Here is a 21,107-nt window from a genome sequence, read left to right as displayed (position 1 = left end):
TTATCACTGTCGATCGTTCTGCTACACAAGGCTATTTTTTTTTTTTTTTTTTTTTTACCAGTTAGCATTCAGTAGTTCTTTCATTGTGCCAGGCATTAAGCTAAATGCATTTTCTTACTCCTCATAACAACCCCATAAGAAAGACACACAGCACCCCCTTTTCCCACTCACTTGCCGTCTTAATTAGGGCTAGTCACTTACCTTCTCTAATCACCAGTAGTCTCTTGTAAAGTGAGCTGTAAAATTAGGTGGCTCTTCAAACTCTGACATTGGTTTTTTTCTTTATTTACTATATATACCAATGCCAAATAAGGTGCCATAAGAAAGAAGAAAAGTGGATTACACACTAAAATTGGGCTCATTTTTATAGACTGGACCTATATGAACATTTACCGGCCTAAAGTAACTTTCTTTCCCTTTTTTTTTTTTTTTTTTTTTTTGAGACGGAGTCTCGCTCTGTCGCCCAGATTGGAGTGCAGTGGTATGATCTCGGCTCACTGCAAGCTCCACCCCCCAGGTTTACGCCATTCTCCTGCCTCAGCCTCCCGAGTAGCTGAGACTGCAGGTGCACGCCACCATGCCCAGCTAATTTTTGTATTTTCAGTAGAGAGGGGATTTCACCATGGTGGCCAGGATGGGCTGTCTCCTGACCTCGTGATCGGTCCGCCTCAGCCTTCCAAAGTGCTGGGATTACAGGCGCAAGCCACCACGCCTGGCGAGTAACTTTATTTCTTGTTCAGTGTACTCAGAACAGATTGAGACTACAAGAAATCCCTGAATACACAGACACATCTAAAGTTCTTGGAGACCATCTGGTCCCTGGAAGAATTCAAGAGCTTGATTTCTGAGCACATAAAAGAAGTCTGAGGCTAGGCAGGGTTTTTCTGGGATCTGGCAGGGATACAGCCAGGACATGGTGTAACACGGGCAGTGGCATTCCAAGGACAGGGTGATAGGAGCAGTCTACCCTGGTAGAAAGGATGATTTTTATCACTGGCTTTAACAAAATTATTTTTAAGTGGCAATCTTCAACCATATGTGCTGCTACTTCCAGCAGTCTATTCCAGGACTGCTGATTCAGCATGGCAAACTTCCCCAAAGCATCCAAGGCCACAGTGCCAAGTGGCAAGCATCCCTGCGCCCTAAAGATACCATGAAACACAATATATACCCAGCTTCAATCCGACAACACTGGGCTCTGCCTCAGAGGAAGCTCAAAGCCTCATCACAGGAGACTCATACATTGCTACTGACAGTATAAGATGATACAACCCGTATGGAAGGCCATATAACAAAACTGCCTATATTTTCACCTTTTGACTCAGCAATTTCACATTAGAAATTTACCCTGAAGATACATGTCCTAGATATCCAAGCAGTGAATATCATGGATATTAATTATCTGTGAAAAATAATACACTGTACAGTGCTTAGGGACGAGGTGTCACAATGTCAGTAACTAACTCTCAGATGAATCAGAAAAAAAAAAAAATGGGTGGATAGTTGAACTGAATGAATATAGATGGATGGTAGAGAGCATAGGATGAATGGACAGAAATGAATAATGACACAGATAAATGATTGATTGATTGACTGATAGCACATGCAGTGTGAAATAAATAAAGCAAATATGGTAAAATTCTGACAACTCGTAAATCTAGATGATGGAAAGGTAAGTATTCATTTCCCTATTCTTGCAGCTTTAGGTTTGAAATTTTAAAAAATAAAATGTTGGGGAAAATTAAACCAAATTACTTTGTTCTTAAATGACTGAGAGACCATGGGCCGAAGACCTCATGAAACTATAGGATAAGCCTACAGCATTTCCCAAAATTGAAGTGAGGCTAAACTGGATATTATTGAGCAGGAAGCAAAATAGCCATGAAGTTTTAAAGTAAAACTGCATCAACCAATCACTTGAAGCCACTTGAAGCTTGAACCCTAGAGTGCACATTTATTTTCCTTAAATATTAGAGAGTATTCAGGGAAAAATTTTAAGACGCCATCTTCATCTCCACACCTTTTAAGCTAACTAACTCCTTGCAGGAGATTTCATCTCTTTGAACCTGATTTGTCCTTTGAGAGAAATGGCATTCACGCTTATCACCCACTACTATTGTGAGAATTAAGTAACATGTCACACACCACTTATCACATACCACTATTGTGAGAATTAAGTAAAATTAAGAGGTAAGTAAACATGAGGGATGCATGGCAAATGCATGATAAATGTTTCTTCTCTTCACTTTCTTTCTACCAATTGTGTACCTAAGAGACCAGCTAAAGGTCATTGGCAAACCTAAAACTATGATATTCATTCATGCATTAATCATTTACTTAGCAAATATTTAGTGAGGACCTAATTTTATGCCAGACTCTGCAAACAGTGATGAACAAAACAGGCAAAGTCCCTGCCCTCCTGGATGTTGGAATTTAATCCCCTTCTCTTTCCTCTACCCCTCCCTGTCTCTTACTTGACTAGTTGAGCACTGTTTTGGGTGTTCCTGAGAATAGGCCTCTGTTTCTCCTTTTCCCCCATGAGATAAGGCAGCAGCTGAGACCACGGAAGTAAATGATTGCTTTAAGTTTGTGTGAAAACAAGGCCACACTGCCCCACTTGAATCCTGCCCATGGCAGGACCAGGGCCAGCCAATAGCAGGCTGTCAGCACAGCTAAAGCAGTCCTTCCTGAATGTCTGCTTTGAGACAATGAGACTCTTTTAAGCCAAGGCACCAGTAGCTAATTGGAGTGTTTTTCAAACAAACTTTGTTGAAATTATAAAGCAGCACTTCGGAACAGCTGCCCTGGGAAGAAATGGGAGTGCAGTTTACACAGTGTTCATACACACAGAGCCAGGGTGTGCCCCGAGTTAAATGAATCCATCTGGGGAGCAGATCGGCCCTGATCATAATGAGCAAATCAACCCCGATAAAAATAGCTGCACTCACATGCAGCTATTTTATCCAAAGTAGATCTCAAGGAGCTCAAAGCACATTATAAAAAGATAGGTAAATAGTGAGCCAACAGAAGAATCCTTTTATGTTCAGTCCAACATTCTATCTGGTTCTGTAGCTAAGAAGAAAGCTTATGTTTTTCTCTGTGTGACACAATGGATCCAGCTGGAATAGTTCCTATGGAGAACGTAGAAAATCTTGTACTCATTGTAAAATCACAATTATCATAATAATACTAGCTTGGTGCAAAAGTAACTGCTGGTTTTGCCTTTGCTTTTAATGGCATTAACACTATTATTAACTTAATAACAGAATTCTGCATTTAAACCATACTTCTACATTCGTTGTCTCTTTTGAGCCTCACAATGGCCCTTTAAGATAAGCAGAATAGGTATCATACCTTGTTGAACAGAGAAAGAAACTGAAGTTCAGAGAGGGTAAGTGCCTCACATAAAGAGGCACAGCTTTTTAGAAGGAAGTAGCATAAAAGAGACATGAACAGTTCTTATGCTAACACTGGTGCTTTTTTGCTCTCTTTGCTATCTTCAAAAACGATCTTTCTCTGTTTATTACAGAGTTTGAATCCTCAGAACCTCAAATGGCATAGGCTGGCATCTGAGCTTGTTGTGGAATTCTTTTTAATGATTTCCATTTTTTACCAGAAAGAACAATGCTTTGATTTTGAGGGCGTTACTATAGAATTGTCCATAAACTTAACTTGATCTTTTGGTTGATTCATGACGTTGCAGAGCTGGAGAATGTTCATTTAGTAATTTAAAAGGAGTCAAGGAGCCTCAAGGAGAAAGATTCAAAGTGGGACAACTGTGATTCCAAAAATTAAGCCCTTGTCCATGGGAGAAGGAAATATCAGTGTGCTGCTTCAGTCTGTGTTGAACGCTTTGATATTTTTTCTCCCACTTCTTTTATTGGACTAATACATGTTTGTCTCTTTTTCTTGCCCACTGACTGACTGTATTCCCACTCCCTTTAGGAGCACTGAATTATTAAATTCAGAGTTCAGTGCCCGGCAATTGCATGTGCCCACTGAACATTGCTGAGGTTGAGTAATATGCTGACTCGGAGATAAATAAATGGCATCAGTAGCTAACATTTACTTCTAGGATGTCTAGGTATTCTCCTAAGCACGATACATGAGTTAACATATTTAATCTCTACAAAGGAAGGTCTATTAGGCATTAGTATTATTGGCTTCATCTCTATCTTAGAAATGTGAAACTGAGGCACAGGAAGGTAAAGGCCCTTGTCCCAGTTCACAGCACTAGAAGCAGCGGTCCTGGATTTTGAATCCTGGAAATCTAGCTCTCTACAAAGAAACCACGTGCTTAGGAATGGAGGGAGTTGGGCAGTGTGTTTTCTTTATTTGTTTTGTTTCATTTCAGCGGCTCCTGGTACAGAGAAAAGAAAGCTTTGTTCATCTCTCATCTCCAAGTTATCTAGTGTAGCCATCAGAAAAATAATGAGTTCTTGTGAAAACGTCAATAAATTATATGAAGGCAAGATGGCTCTCGGCAGCAGGAAAAACTTCTATAATACCTCTGACCAGTTTCAGGCTGAGTAGTAGGGGCACTGGGATTTTGAGGGTCAAACTGCTTTGGCCAAGGGATACTGCCTTGAGTATCTTAAGTAATTGAATACACAGATTTGAGTCACAGTAACCCCTACTCTGCTGTCCTGTATGAGATGATATGAAAATGGCCCAATAGTTTTAAAGATGGTGAGAAGTCCTGGAGGCACAATGCTAGCCCATGGAAGCCACTCCAAATGGGTTTGGTGGATGGATTCATAAATGAATGAATGAATGATTCACCTTCAGTCAGCAAAAGATGCCTGCTTTTCAAAAAGCTCAGTGTGGGATTCACATCTCAGAATCTTATCCTTAAAAGAACTTTGGTTTAAACATTTCTTTTTGTAACCATTATAATCTTCAGCATTACATCTGAGGCAAGGAATTGACCAAATTTTCCACTAGGAAGCATTAAAATATAATGAAAGAAGTCAGGGGAAGGGGGTGGGGAGTGGTTACTGAGAAAGGGTCAGTTCTCTGTGATGCTAGGACATTTGTTTTTGGCTTTGGGGAAAAATTGAACATAGCTAACATATCCCCATATTCTAACTGACTGCATCCAATATGAAAAGGAATATTTTAAGGTTGCCAAGCGTACAGAGGGCTTTTGCTAGGAAAGCTCTCATTACCAATATTTTCTGAGTCTTCCAAACACTTTGCATGCAAATACCTGAGACTGGATAATTTACAATGAATAGAAACTTATTGGCTCACAGTTCTGGAGGCTGAAAAATCCAATATCAAAGTGCCAGCATCTAGTGAGGGCCTTCTTGCCATGTCATTACCGGGCAGAAGGCAATAGGATGACAGAGAGGGCTTGAGGGGACTGAACTTGCCCTTTTATAAAAGCACCAATCTCACCCATGAGATGGAGCCCTCATAGCCTAATCACCTCTTAAAGACCCCACCTCTAAATACTGTTACCATGGCAATTAAATTTCAACATCACCCTTGGAGGGGACAAACATTCAAACCGTATCATCACGATACGGCAAAATGACATTCTCTTAAGTGTACTTAAAGTACCAGGCGACTTCTCTGGACAAGCTCCTGACGTGCCCTCACCAAACTTCCAACCAGATTCTTGCCCTAAAACCTCACTTATACTGGAACTCTGGAGCTGTCTTGAATTTACACCTGGGAACTACAAATATTCAGTGTGCATATGTCGGATTTATAAAATTCCCATTCAGAAATCATAGACAGTACAGGGGATTTCTGTCAATACCACAGCACCTAAGTTAATTTAATGCAATGCTGAAATCTGTGCTCATTCTTTCATTTTGCAGATGGGAAACTAAAGCCTACATAAGTCATTTGCCTGATCTTCCACGGCTAATGATGGGGAAGCCAAAATATGATCCGAGCTTCAAAATCAGTTTCTTTCTTTGATTCCCTATTTTTATTAAAGAAACTGCCTTTTACATTATAAAAGTAGCATACTAATTTTTAGAAAACTTAGAAAGTATCACAAAAAATAAAATAATATTGAATAATATTTCAATGCAAAAGAAATAATGCCAATATTTTGGCATATTTCCTTCCAATCATATAGCATCTAGTAAATACAATTTATTGACAAATTTTTTTTATATGGCAAGCAGGAGTCCATGCCATTAAAAACTTCCTATTTAGTATCTATATAATATTCAGTGTATACATACTTTATACTTTATTTTAATATCTACGTAATATTGAGTATATATACACTTTATTATATAGTAACACAGTCTTTATTGCTAACTATTTAGATCATTTCTGATTTTAACTATTATAAATCATATTGAAATAAATGTCCTTCTACATAAATCTTGAACTGAAACACTGATAATTAAGTTAGCACAGATTCCCAAATGTGAGAATATATTTTTTCTATTTCATGTAGCCTCTTTCCTTAAAATTAAGACCCTTCCCCCCACCACCACCCTGAAATTATTTCTTCTACTTTGTTTATAAACCACAGAGTTATTATTACAAATGTCTAGATCAAGGTGTGGGAAACAGAGGGAAAGCGCTGGAGATTTGGAATCAGAAAATCTAGATCAATGCACCAGTTCACTTCTCATTCACAAGGTGATCCTGGAATGTTACCTGAGAGGCTTTCCGTCCATGTTTTCTCACCTGGAAAATGGGGCAGTAATATCACCTCCCTCAAAAGATTGAACTGAGGCTTAAATCAGATCAAACATGTGACAACGGCTTTGTAAACCATCATGTGGTCTTGCAAACATCAGTTGTGATTACCTTTATGTGTGCTGACAGATTTAAACAGCTTTCAAAGGGAAATCACAAGAGAGAAAACCAGTTTATGTTGATGTGCTTTTTGGTAAAATGAAACTCAAACCTTTCTTTATTTTATTTTTGTATTTGTAATGCTTTTGGGTACATAGTAGGTGTGTATATTTATGGGTACATGAGATGTTTTCATACAGGCATGCAATATGAAATAAGCACATCACGGAGAATGAGGTATCCATCCTCGCAAGCATTTATCCTTTGAGTTACAAACAATCTAGTTATCCTCTTTAAGTTATTTTAAAATGTACAATTAAGTTATTATTGACTATAGTTACCCTGTTGTGCTATCAAATAGTAGGTCTTAATCATTCTTTCTATTTTTTTTGTACCTATTAACCATTCCACTTCACTCCCCCAAACCCCCACTCCCCCTCCCACCCTCTGGTAACCAACTTTCTACAATCTATGTCCATGAGTTCAATTGTTTTGGTTTTTAGATCCCACAAATAAGGGAGAACATGCGATGTTTCCCTTTCTGTTCCTAGCTTATTTAGTGTATTGTAATTCAAACCTTTCTTTTACAAAAGTTTGAAAGAATTGAAAGGCCCTCGGGATAAATAACAGCTGTCAAAAGAACATTTCCCAAGTCCAATTCGTGTCATCCTGGAGATTTTGAAAGCTTTTGCTCATATGTTGGATTAGCACAGCTAAAAGTCTGATCACAGGCACGTCCGAGAGTTAATGAACCCAACACGCCTTGATGCTGTGCAGGAGAATCACCAGGACCACAGCTTAGTCCCTCCTCCCTCAGGGAGGGCCACAACATGAAGCCAGAGTGTGATTGGCCTAGGCTCTTTACTAAAGAGCATTTAATGATGAAGGAGGATGCTTCCAAGAGGCTAGACAGCAGAGAGAGGAGAAGCGAAGAGAGAAAGAAGGAAGGAAGGTGGCCTAGCCTTCATCAAGGCAGAAAAGATTCAGGACAGGCAAAGAAGTGAGAAGCTGGGAAGGTGCTCACTATCAGGTTTGTGAAAAGACAACTAGGCTCAGAAGTTTTCAGTGTAAGTGTCATACTGCAATGGAATGAAAAGGGAGAAAGGCAGTCATTTTATGGTTCAATCAGAGGTGAGGATTAGAAATTTCAAGCATTAACCCAGAAATCCTAGGGATTCAATGACAATGAAATTTGAAGAAAAGTGTGGGGACAATGGGAGCCTTGTAGGAAGGAATCAGTCATACCCAGGTGAGAAGCATCAGCCAAAAGGAAAACCCATAACAAATGGGGAAGCTGAGTTCTATGCAAAGCAGGAGGCAAATGGGAAATGCAGCGTGCCCAGGAAAAGGCTCAACATGTACACCTGGCAGGAGATCCAGAGGCATAATCAGGAGGCCGACCAATGGCTGGTCATCAATCGCAAGGTTTACAATGTCTCCAGCTGGGCAGACAGGCATCCAGGTGGGCGCCGGGTCCTCAACCACTATGCTGGGGAAGATGCCACGGTAAGAAACTCCAAGCTTTCCCCCACAACCCTCTCCGTCTTTCCCCCAGCTGTCGGGTGGCTGAGATCTTGGCTGTCTTCCCAAAAGCATTGCACAATCATTCATCTCCTCCCAAACCAACTTTTCAGGATTCCTCTCTAGCAAAATTTTAGTAGTAAATTAAGCCTCAAGGTCTAACTATGAGCTGTACCTGGTTTGGGATGAGTTCAGATACTGCCAGTGAATACTATGTTTGCATAGTCTGAGTTTTCTTTTGTTCTTGGTGGTTTGTTTTGCTTTGTTTTGAAGCTGAGTCACTGTCTTACAAGAAGAAAATGACAAATATGTGAGTAAAATCTGGGAAAATAAAAAAAAAGAGCATCTGAACCCAAATAGAAATTTATAAGACTCTTATAAATTTCAAATAATTGGAGTGCATAAAAGAAAGAAAGTAAGTCACGCAGTGGGCATGAAAATGTTGTGAATAATGATGAAAGCCTACAATTACCTAGGCTTTAAGAGCTTGAAGAGCTCTTTGGCTTCCTGTAGTTCATTCAGTATCATACAGGTAATGCAACCCCACTTTTATTGACACATTGAAATGCATCACCTCACTTAAACCTACAAGGAAGGTGACTATTATTTCCGTATTACAGATGAGAAAGTTGACATTCAAAGATGTAAAAAACATGTCACACAGCCAGCAAGTAATGGTGCCAGATTTTGAAATCAGGTCGGTTTGATCCTAAAGCCCTAAATATCTGGATTGTAAAAGAATAAAATAAAATTTCTACTTATTTGATAAAATGGTGTCTCAAAATCTTAAATGCCTTAAGGAATCTCTTTTAAAATATTCCATAAAGAAGTCAGTTTTCTCTCAATTGGGACTTTTATTTCCCACACTGTACAGATGAAGAAACAGAATTAGAGGAACTAAGCAACTAACTCAAGGTCAGAAATTAATATATGACAGAATAGAAATGTAAATGCAGGCTTTTAAAAATTATGTGGCTCCTGTTGGTTTTACAGTTTAGCATATAACTTCTTTAACTGCTTTTAAAGATTGGATTGAAAACATTATTTTGCTAAGCACCAGTCTATAAATGGTACCGTACTAATCCTAACAAAATTCACAAATACCTGCAAGATTTCATCTTTTGATGCCATCAACATCTCTTCCTCAATTCTTATTCTTCCCCCAATTTCTCATCCCTCTTCTCTGTGTAGGCTCTTGTTCTTCTACCACCTTCCTATCTTATTTCTACAGTCAGAGTAATACCTTTCTGAGTATGCCCTGCTACAGCCCCACCACTTCCCTCAGATATATTTTTTTAAACAAATTTCAAACTTTCCTTGGAAAATAAGCATGAGCTTATACACAGTGCCCAGAAATCAGACAGCAGAGGGTAGAAGCAGCAAGAAGAAGAGCATTTGTGTAAGAACAACAGGAGAAAAAAAAAAAGAAGAAGAAGAAGAAAATGTAAAACATACTACAGATGCCTATCTATCCCATCCCCTCATTTCCACAATTCAGAGAAAATACAGATGAGGCTTTGCTAACACAAGTCACAGAATTGGCTCAGAGGATGTGTTCACAAAGACATGAGCCTTCAACCACCTTAAAAATAACTGATAGCCTCACTCAGCTGGAGGCAGCCAAGATAGATGATAAAGTTTTAATTGGCTAATGATTTTTATCTCCTGGAAGTCAGGAAAAGACCCTGAGTTTGTGTCCAATTATAGCCAACAAGGAGGAATTAATTAATATAACAGAAACCATCAGAATCTTGGGGGAAAATACCCATGCCACCTTAGGATTTACGTATGTCAAGGAAGAAAATCATAAGTTGGTCAGTCATGTACCTTAGACTTTAGGAAAATAAATAAAAAATGTCCAGAGAAAAGATTCTCCTAGAGAAAATGGCTTAAGAAGAAACGGGGAGTGCCAGAACAATCCACAGTACTCCACGACTCAGAGTACAGGGAGCCTGAGCTTTGGAATAGGTTATGTGAACCTAGGAATGTTATTAGGATGTTCTGAGTCTCAGCTTCCTCATCTGCAAAATGAGGCTGACATTACCCATCTGAGTGATTTATGGCAAATAGAACCAATGCATGTAAAGTGTTTGGCATTAGTGCCAGATACTTAGTAAAAGTTCATTCAGTCATAGCCATTATCAGTCTTATCACCAGCATCTTTATCCTCAGAAATATAATTAGTATTTCCTGTTTGTTCACCACCAGCTTAGAAATCCTGTTTATATTTTGTGTCATCTGATTGGGAACGGAGGGCTATATAATGAAGCATCATGCTTTCTTTTTTTTTTTTTTTTTTTTTTTTTTTAATTTGAGACGGAGTCTCGTTCTGTCGCCCAGGCTGGAGTGCAGCTGTGCAGTGTCGGCTCACTGCAAGCTCCGCCTTCCGGGTTTACGCCATTCTCCTGCCTCAGCCTCCCGAGTAGCTGGAACTACAAGCTCCCGCCACCACGTCCCGCTAATTTTTTGAATGTCTTTGTATTTTCAGTAGAGACGGGATTTCACTGTGTTAGCCAGGATGGTCTCGATCTCCTGACCTGGTGATCTGCCCTCTTCGGCCTCCCAGTGAAGGAGGGAAGATCATAAAGTCAGAAGGCCTGATATCAAATGCTTACCCCATAACTTAAGAGTCGTTTGCAGGTCAAGCCTCTGAGTGGCAAGTGTGAGCCAAAGTACTCTCACTGTGTGCCAACCCCGGGCCCATGGCTGCACCTGCCCAGAGATGCACCCTTTTCTTATATACATAGTAACTCTTCTCTAGGTCTCCATCGTCCTCATAAAAGGTGAATGATGGTATCTACGTAATCTATCCCACAGCGTCATTAATTCATTCATTCACGCAGTCAGTTGTTCCAGAACTCTTGTTAGGGTTCCACCCTCATGGGAATGAAACAGGTCTGCTTTGCATCTGGGCTCTACATTTACTAGGAATGTCCTGAGGCTCTTGAAGTCTCAGCTCCCTTATCTAGAAAATGAGGATAATAATACCTTCACCTTAGCATTGCCATAAAAGTCAGCAGAGATCAAATGAAGTGCTCACCATGGTGCTTGGTACAGATTAGACGCTCAAAAAATAGCAGCTCTTGCATTTTGTTATTACTTCACTCTTCTGAGATGGGTTTCCATTTTCTCCAAGGAACTTTACTAAGAAAAATAAATCTATAAAACAAAATTGGTACATAAGCTCCTGTTATTGCACATATGAGGTATCTGGTATTTTCAAATGATATGATTTAAAACTAATGTCACTATGCTAATAACTAGAGTTATGGCCACAGTCTTTTTATCTGTAAGAGCTCACCTAGGAAAATGCAGAAACAACCTGTAAGTACAACAAGGAGGATTGATTCTATAGATTATAATTATAATACAATAAGCTATTTTGCAATAACATGAGGATTATAAAACATATTTTTCTTCTTTTTTGTTGTTGTTTTTTATTACACTTTAAGGTCTAGGGTACATGTGCACAACGTGCAAGTTTGTTACTTATGTATACATGTGCCATGTTGGTGTGCTGCACCCATTAACATTTACGTTACGTATATCTCCTAATGCTATCCCTTCCCCCACCCCCTCCCTACAATAGGACCCAGTGTGTGATGCTCCCCTTCCTGTGTCCAAGTGATCTCATTGTTCAGTTCCCACCTATGAGTGAGAACATGCAGTATTTGGTTTTCTGTTCTTGCGATAGTTTGCTGAGAATGATGGTTTCCAGCTGCATCCACGTCCCAACAAAGGACACGAACGCATCTATTTTTATGACTGCATAGTATTCCATGGTGTATATGTGCCACATATTCTTAATCCAGTCTGTCACTGATGGACATTTGGGTTGATTCCAAGTCTTTGTTATTGTGAATAGTGCCGCAATAAACATATGTGTACATGTGTCTTTATAACAGCATGACTTATAATCCTTTGGGTATATCCCTAGTAATGGGATGGCTGGGTCAAATGGTATTTCTAGTTCTAGATCCTTGAGGAATCGCCACACTGTTTTCCACAATGGTTGAACTAGTTTATGGTCCCACCAACAGTGTAAAAGTGTTCCTATTTCTCCACATCCTCTCCAGCACCTGTTGTTTCCTGATTTCTTAATGATTGCCATTCTAACAGGTGTGAGATGGTATCTCATAGTGGTTTTGATTTGCATTTTTCTGATGGCGAGTGATGATGAGCATTTTTTCATGTGTCTATTGGCTATACGAATGTCTTCTTTTGAGAAGAGTCTGTTCATATCCTTTTCCCACTTTTTGATGGGGTTGTTTGTTTTTTTCTTGTAAATTTGTTTGAGTTCTTATAGGTTCTGGGTATTAGCCCTTTGTCAGATGAGTAGATTGCAAAAATTTTCTCCCATTCTGTAGGTTGCCTGTTCACTCTGATAGTAGTTTCTTTTGCTGTGCAGAAGCTCTTTAGTTCAATTAGATCCCATTTGTCAATTTTGGTTTTTGTTGCTGTTGCTTTCGGTGTTTTAGACATGAAGTGTTTGCCCATGCCTATGTCCTGAATGGTATTACTTAGGTTTTTTTCTAGGGTTTTTCTGGTTTTAAGTCTAACATTTAAGGCTCTAATCCATCTTGAATTAATTTTCATATAAGGAGTAAGGAAAGGATCCAGTTTCAGCTTTCTACTTATGGCTAGCCAATTTTCCCAGCACCATTTATTAAATAGGGAATCCTTTCCCCATTTCTTGTTTTTGTCAGGTTTGTCAAAGATCAGATGGCTGTAGATGTGTGGTATTATTTCTGAGGGCTCTGTTCTGTTCCATTGGTCTATATCTCTGTTTTGGTACCAGTACCATGCTGTTTTGGTTACTGTAGCCTTGTAGTATAGTTTGAAGTCAGGTAGCATGATGCCTCCAGCTTTGTTCTTTTGGCTTAGGATTGTCTTGGCAATGCGGGGTCTTTTTTGGTTCCATATGGACTTTAAAGCAGTTAACATATTTTTCTTCTTAGAGAAGGGTCTCACTCTGTTGCCTAGGATGGAGTGCAGTGGCATGATCATAGCCCACTACAACCTCCAACTCTTGGGTTCAAGCGATCCTTCAGCCTCAGCCTTCCAAATAGCTGAGACCAGAGGTGTATGCCATCACAGCCAGGTTTTTAAATTTTTTCGTAGAGATAGGATATCACTATGTTGCCCAGGCTGGTTTCAAATGCCTGGCCTCAAAACATCCTTCTGCCTCGGCCTCCCAAAATGCTGGGATTACAGGTGTGAACCACTGCACCTGGCCTATAAAACACTTTGATGACAGTAAATATATATGAATAAATATCTGGCCACAAATTTTGTATAAAACAACAGTGTGTTCTGAGCTCCACGAAAAACATAATTGCAATCTTATGATGCGTTCAGAGAGACAGCATAATCAGAACAAAGAAAGCAGTTTTATTATCTTGTGTGCTGATTAGCACACTCCTTATTTCTGGACACAACACTCTAGTAGAGAGACTAAGAAACTAAAGTTCTTTCTCATGAGAGTCAGAGTCCAACAGGATGGGAAAGAATAACAAAAGCTTACAGGAAATATGGCAGGGTCCATTTCAACTATTTGGAGGACTGGTATGTGGAAGAAGGAAGAGTTGTGTGCGGCACCAGAAGAGGGCATTCTGAATGGTTTCAGATGAGTAGAGCCAGCAGAGGCAAGTCTGGGGCAGGGGAAAGGGAAGGTGTATACAGAAATGGAGTACAAACATGATTCATGGCGTGAGTAAGCACCCCACCAGAATGGGCATCCCAACCTGGACACTTCCTTTACTTAGCATAATAGTGGCCGAAACTACATGCTAACTAATGTTAGTGGTTATCACAGAGGAATTCACTGGCTATGAGAAGAGGAGAAGACAGAGAGAAGATGAAGAGAGAGAAGAGATAGGGGGAGAGAAAAGAGAAAGAAGAGGGAGGGAAAGGATCTTGTGTGCCGAGCTAAGGAGTTTGCATTTTACCCTTACTGCATGGCTGCCTCTCCTCCTACTATATGTGAGAATGTATCCCTAGCACAGCATCCCTCCCACCTTCATTCTCACAACACAACTCCCTGGCATTTCTAAGCTGTTGGTAAAGAAAAGTAATAATCAGTGATAATTGCATCTTTCCTGCAATTATTAAAATTATCTGATTCTCATGGAAATGATAGCTCTAGTTGTAAAATAGATGGAGGAGAGGAGAGAGAAAGAAGTTCAAGCGCTTAGAGATGAAAATAGGCCATGAGGAGACACTGCCTTTCTGGAAGGTGAGTCTGGCAGTTAAGTGAAGGATGAAATCCAGAAAAGCCTCCTGAAATGAAGGAAGACCAGGGTGGAGTCCAGGGAACATGTTGAAGGCCCAAGCAAGGTGTTGGCTACAGGAATGGAGAAAAGGAGATGGGTGGGAAGGATATTTAGAAGACGTAATTTATAGTATTTGATGAGTGACTTGATAAACTAACAGGATGGAGGAGTCTAAGCTGACTTAAGATATCTGGCTTGGGCAACTAAGTGGTGATATCTATTACAAGGAAACCCAGGAGAATGCACAGGTTTGAAAGGAAGAGGAAGGGGAGGGGAGAGTTGAGTTCCTTTGGGCTGGAGCTCAGCTGAAAGCATTACAGAAAAAAAAAAATATCAATATAAGGAAGGGTTTTCAAGAAACGAAAGTGTTCAAACGATAGAATGAGTTGCAGTGGGAAAATAACCCTCTGCTGATCCCTATGGGTAAAGAGGAATCTGGTGACTTTCTGTGATCATTCCCACTCCAAAGCAGCTGTCGCCCAGGACAAGGGCAAAGATGCTTTCTCCACACAAAACTGGCCTGTTCAGAACTCACTGTCCATCTGAAATTTGTAGAGACTTGTTCTAGCCATTGCCTTAGGGCAGGTGAAATCTGAGAAGGAAGTAGAAGAGGAATTACCCAAAGGTGCAGGAACAGAGGTCTTCATCTGTGGCTGGATATAGAACAGTCTCATGAGCTTTTTTTGCAGTGAGTACACCAAGGTCTATATTCTAGTTATCTGGTTTTATGACTACACATACAACATTCTCCATGGATGGTTTCTAAATTTATGCTTGTTCCTTAGTAAATTTCTTTTGGGAAATTTCAACCCACCTCCAATGAACTAAGTCATAATCATATAGAATCATGGCCACTTCTTGATGTCTGACTCCAAAATCTAAGCTTTTAACCTCTAGGCTGGCTCCTCCATGGGTTTTAGAATGACTGAATAAATGAAGGAAGGAATTAATGAGCTCATAGAGAAGATTAGGTAGTATTACCTACATTTAGGAGAAATTAAGTAATTTCTGTGTGTGAAACAGCCTACACCTCTGCTACCCTATACCATGCCTTAGTGTGAATTAGGAAAGGCACACTCTTTGGGTGATTGCAGCCCTGTAAGCAGAAGGTTCAGCAAATGGAGTATCCACTGGAAGTCAGGCCACACTTGCCATCTTGGCCAAGTGCCTTTGTACAGGGCACAGCCTGTATACAGCATTTAAGTTGTAAAAACAGAATTTTGTCTCACACCCTCTGACTTTATATACTTTTCTCTTCCACTAGGGATCATGCTGCTTTTATAAGAAAGCACATGACTCCATCTCCCACCAAATAACAGCAAAAATATTAGCAGTTTATCCAAGGTATTTGTGAAAGCAAAGTAGTAATCACATCTCCATGCTGTTACTATTTTGGAAATAATCAGTTATGAGATGAGCTACGGTATAAATTTATGAATAATTTAAATAGCAAAGATGATGATTGAGAAGGAAGTCAAAAGACTAACAGATGAAAATGTGAGATGTTGAAGTCACAAAAATGTCAGAAAATAGAGACGCCATGGATAGAAAGAGACAGCAGTGCTTAACATCTGTATACTTTGAGTGCCACTAACACCTGTCTACTTTGAGTGCCACACTTTGATTATCCTAATACCTTGTTATAGAAATGCTATATCCATTCATTCATTCACCCTTTCCCTTATTTGTCAGGTGTCTATTGATCACATGATATGCTTCAGGCACAGTGATCAACTTTAGGTATACATTGACCAGTAATAGTACATGGTCCCAGTCTTTAAAAAACTCACAAACCACTAAAAAAAAGGGGTGAACACAAAGATTCATTATAGTATAAAAGTACAGTATAGTAGAGTACAGTACAGTGTAGTGTAGTATAGTATAGTACAGTACAGTATAGCACAGTATAGTATAGTACAGTACAATGTAGTATAGTATAGTATAATATAGTATAGTATAGTATGGTATAGTATAGTATAATATAGTATAGTATGGTATAGTATAGTATAGTATAGTATAGTGTATAGTATAGTATAGTATAAATTTGAAAAGTTCTAGGAACAAAGTGTCCTGTGAACCCAGGAGCAATCGTGAATCATTTTCCTGAGTGATTGGGGGAAGCAATGTTTAATCTGGGCCTTGAAGAGTGAGAGGAGCTTTTAGAGAAAATGAAGGAGGTAGTCAAGGCCAAGAGAGCAGTAAGTGTAAAGCCTCAGAACTACAGAAAGCCGTGGAATGCATACTGAATGGGGAGGCTCCAGTAGAGAAGATGATGCATGAAGGGTATAGAGAAGATGAGTCTAGGGAGGCAGGTTGGAGCCAGACGCAAAGTGTTTTACATGACTCAGACCTATGGTGGGGACATGCCATTACCATCTGCCAAGCAGATACATACTGATTTTAGCATCATCCGCAATCTGGCATCACTCCTTTCTTGGGAGAACTTTTAAGAAAACAAACTGTATGTGTTAAGGCTGGAATGGACCTTTAGGGCTTTACGGCTTTAGAATTGCATAACCCCGAATTCCAATCCTGGCTCTGCTACTGAGTGTGGCATTTGGGGCAAGATACGTCTCCCCTCTGAAACTTAGTGTCTTGATCTATACAATGAAAGTGATAGAACCTCACAGAAACAAAATGGTGCCTATGAGTTGGGCCGTAGAATACCTTGTACACAGGACACACTTCATAAACACTGACACTACCCCTTCTCCTCTTAATTTTATCCCCTCTCCTTCTTTCAGCTGGAACACATTTGGCCCAAGAATGTTGGTAACAGGACTTGCATTATTGCAGACTTTTCACGAAGGGAATTTCACAACTTAGTATCTAGATTCTGTTTGAAAATTCTTTCAAATAGAATAGTCTAAGGCTACCTAAACTCCTTTGTTGTACTGCCCCACTGATGCAGGAAAGAGTTCCACAGAGCAGGCCAGTATCTATTATTCTGAAAATCTCTGCGGCGTTCCCATGTTTTGTCACAGTTTGTCCCATATGGTTTGTCCCCTACAAACCTTTGAAGAAACAATGAACCCAGAAGAATATTATTGTCAGCACACTGTTCCAGGACTCTAGATAGCTGCTCAGAGTACAATGAAATTGCGATAGATGACATTCTACACTTTGATCTTGATCCATCAGGATGTCTTCCATTCTAACCTGCTCTGAAACAGCAAGCAGCACTTCATTTTTCAGTATGGGTCACAATGAGATATTTTAATCACCCTCTTAATCACTGAATCACTCTTCCTGGTTAGGGAACCTAAGCTTTGGTATCATAAATGTGAAAAATTTAAACACCTTTGAAATTATTTAGTCCAGCATTTCCCAAGGCACTCGGGAGGAGTGTACAGAAGCAAAACGGACACTGGTGGCATTATCTGTACAAAAGAAGCAATGGAACCTCACTGCCTGGACTGATTCTAACAGATAAAAGCCCATTTCATTGTTCAGTTCCCACCTATGAGTGAGAACATGCGGTGTTTGGTTTTCTGTTCTTGTGATAGTTTGCTAAGAATGATGGTTTCCAGCTGCATCCATGTCCCTACAAAGGACACAAACTCATCCTTTTTTATGGCTGCATAGTATTCCATGGTGTATATGTGCCACATTTTCTTAATCCAGTCTGTCACTGATGGACATTTGGGTTGATTCCAAGTCTTTGCTATTGTGAATAGTGCTGCTGCACGTTACGCACATGTACCCTAAAACTTAAAGTATAATAATAAAAAAAAAAAAGAATTAAAGGGAGATTTAAAGCAAAAAAAAAAAACGTAAAAAAATAGCTGTGAGAAAATGAGAAAGTGTCTAGAATGTGTATATATATATATATGTGTGTGCACAAAATTAAAATAATATACAAATACTTAAAAAAAAAAAGCCCATTTCACATCATTGCATCTGGAGACCCATAGGTGAAATAAGTCTAAAGAGTTGATATTGTATCCTTCTAATTAACCTTGTTAATTATAAAAATAACTTCTTACTTCCATAAGTAATTATATTATAGTACAGCATTATTATAATACTACAATAATAAGTAGGCTCCTATGTAATTCTTGGATATATCTAAAGTTGATTTAGTATTTGAAAATGTAGCACTCGTTATATTCTCTAATATAATTCAAAGCTCACTCCACATTAGGCATTGAGGTAAAGCGAGGAAACCTCTGAATATTGAAGAGAAGGTAGGTAGTGGGTTCTTATCAGTGGAGGTATACACATAAGAAATATATCTGATGTGTATTTAACACATAGTAAATGCCATTGGCATTATTATTAATTTACTTAACCCTCATAACTTTATGAATTGGCCGGCTATTATTATCGCCCCCATTTAGGGAAGAGAATATAGAAGCATCACAGGCAATTCAAGAGACTTGCCTACAATTACTTAACTAGTAAGTAGCAATGCCAGAATTTGCATGTAGGAAAGCTGGCTCCAGGGTCCACTTTCGTAATCAGTATAATGCAACACCACCACTGCAGAGTAATTTGTATGGCTTCATGTATACAATTTACAACTTTGGTTATATTTCTTCATTTTTAATTGCTGCCATCTCCAAACCATAATAGCAACAAGTCTAGCATCTCCCTCTTGGAAAATCTTTCTTCTTTCCGAAAACAATTTAAATCCCTGGAAGAGAAGACTCTCTTTCTTCCAAACATAAGTAGGATATAGGCATCATCACTGCTTCTCATAGCCATATGGAATTGCTACTTAACACGCACCTGAGATAGAAAAATATAGTTTGTCACTTCTGTTTCTGGCTGTCACCGAGTCTCTGCACAGGCCAACACAGCATCTTTTTAATAGAGAGTGAGGAGACTCCTTCAGTGACAAGCTTAGCCAAAGATGTACTATTTTAGACCACCCAGGGCTCTAGGGCTGCGTTCTTATAATCTCTCATGCCTTTGCCTTAAGCCATCATCAACTGTAACCTGTCCTTCTCTAGAATTAACTAATTCAAGGGGCCTTATTCCCCTGGGCTTTGGCCAAGAACCCAGAGAGAGCCCTCAATGGAAGATATAATTTGCATAGCCAATCTTAGTTGCTGCACTGTCTCAGATAGTATGAGCAAATTTCACATTTACACTGATGCTGGACTTTTGTAAAGATTTATCCCAACCCATAAACTCCATTATTTCTTCTGGTGATAAATAAAATCATGATCTCATCAATGCTCCAGGATCCCCTGACTGTGTGGGTCATACCTAGAGAAGCAGTACACATAGTAGGTGGGTCTCCAGCAGGAAGCTTTCGCAGAGATGGTTTTCAGGGATAATTTTGATCAATCAACTTGAAACATCAACTTGGAGTTACAAGCAAATCCTCTGCAATGAGATCTGTGCTGATTCCCAGATTGAGCACAGGACAAGATAAGTAAAGGAACTAATCTGTGGATAAGCATGTCTCTTCGAAGCCTCTAACAGGTATCTCTGATTTACAGGATGTCTTCAGGGCCATGCATCCAGAGCCTGACATTATGCAGTTGTACCTGAAGCCACTGCTCATTGGAGAACTTGCCCCAGGAGAGCATAGCCAGGAAAGACACAAAAATGTGAGTGAGATGTCAGGATCCAGGGGTGTAGAAGGATGGAGACAAGGCATATTTTAAAGCCAGTTAACAGTTTTCTGTGAAGCCTGGGACCACAGTAGAGTCAACGGGTGGAGTCCACGTATTTCCAAACAATGCCTTTTTCTTTAGATCATCAGAACTCTTAAACCTTTGTGAAGCAAAAGAAGGAAATTGTTGGCCCTTCATCAAACAGTAATTTCATGTCTCTAAGCACCTACTTCATGCCAGGGAACTTATGGATATAATTTCCTTTTCATTGACTGCTTGTAATTATGCTTTATGTCTATGTCTATGTTCCCAGCCCAACTAAGTTGCATGAGAGCTGAAACTGTCCACTTTTCTTATCCCTGTGTCCTGAAGACCTCCTTTCACAGGATCAACATGTAGTAGAAACTCCAAAAACAGCTACTGATTGAAAGATGTCGCTGTATCCTAACCACAGCCTTTGTAAATTTGGGGAGATTATCATTCAGGGAAAATAAATTACTTTCTAAAAGTCTGACAGCTGGTGTATCAAAGAGCTGAGACTCCAAATCACTTCTCTCTGGCTCCAATCCCTTAGGTATTCCCAAGGATAAATGCCAGTCTTTCTTTAATATTTTGACTACATGAATACTGTCTTCTAAAGGACAGAGTCTCCACAGGACTAAAAACTCATTGGGATGGTTTTACATAATGCTGAGAGGAATTTTACTTAATATTGATTAATTCCATTTTTTGAAATTTATTTTTTGTAATAGCTTACATTTGCCTGACTCTTAAGCCCTTTGAAATAATTTGTACAATGTGTGGATCCATAAACCACTGTGAAGCAGCGGGAGCAAGGATTTTTTCCCTCTTTGAAAAATGAAGAAACAGACTCACAAAGGGAGCAGGACTAATCTGAGGACACAGAACTGGTTACGGGCAAATCTGAGACTAATACTTAAGCTCACTCTTTAGGCCCATGTTCATCCCACAGCAC

General features: G+C 39.5%; 1 protein-coding gene across 1 annotated transcript in view; it reads left to right on the top strand.

The window, feature by feature from the left end:
- The first annotated feature begins 7,956 nt into the window (after window positions 1-7,956).
- The window catches only part of LOC112605846 (putative fatty acid desaturase 2-like protein FADS2P1), a 38,078-nt gene continuing 24,927 nt past the window's right edge, over window positions 7,957-21,107 (top strand). The window contains exons 1-2 of the mRNA XM_025355779.1: window positions 7,957-8,277; window positions 20,015-20,125. Of these exons, the coding sequence (XP_025211564.1) occupies window positions 7,957-8,277; window positions 20,015-20,125 (432 nt within the window). The remainder of the gene's footprint in view (window positions 8,278-20,014; window positions 20,126-21,107) is intronic.

The sequence above is a fragment of the Theropithecus gelada genome, chromosome 14 (assembly GCF_003255815.1).
Source record: "Theropithecus gelada isolate Dixy chromosome 14, Tgel_1.0, whole genome shotgun sequence".
Classification (NCBI taxonomy): domain Eukaryota; kingdom Metazoa; phylum Chordata; class Mammalia; order Primates; family Cercopithecidae; genus Theropithecus; species Theropithecus gelada.
Note: the sequence above shows the minus strand (reverse complement) of the source record. Positions and strands in the feature narration are given on the sequence as shown.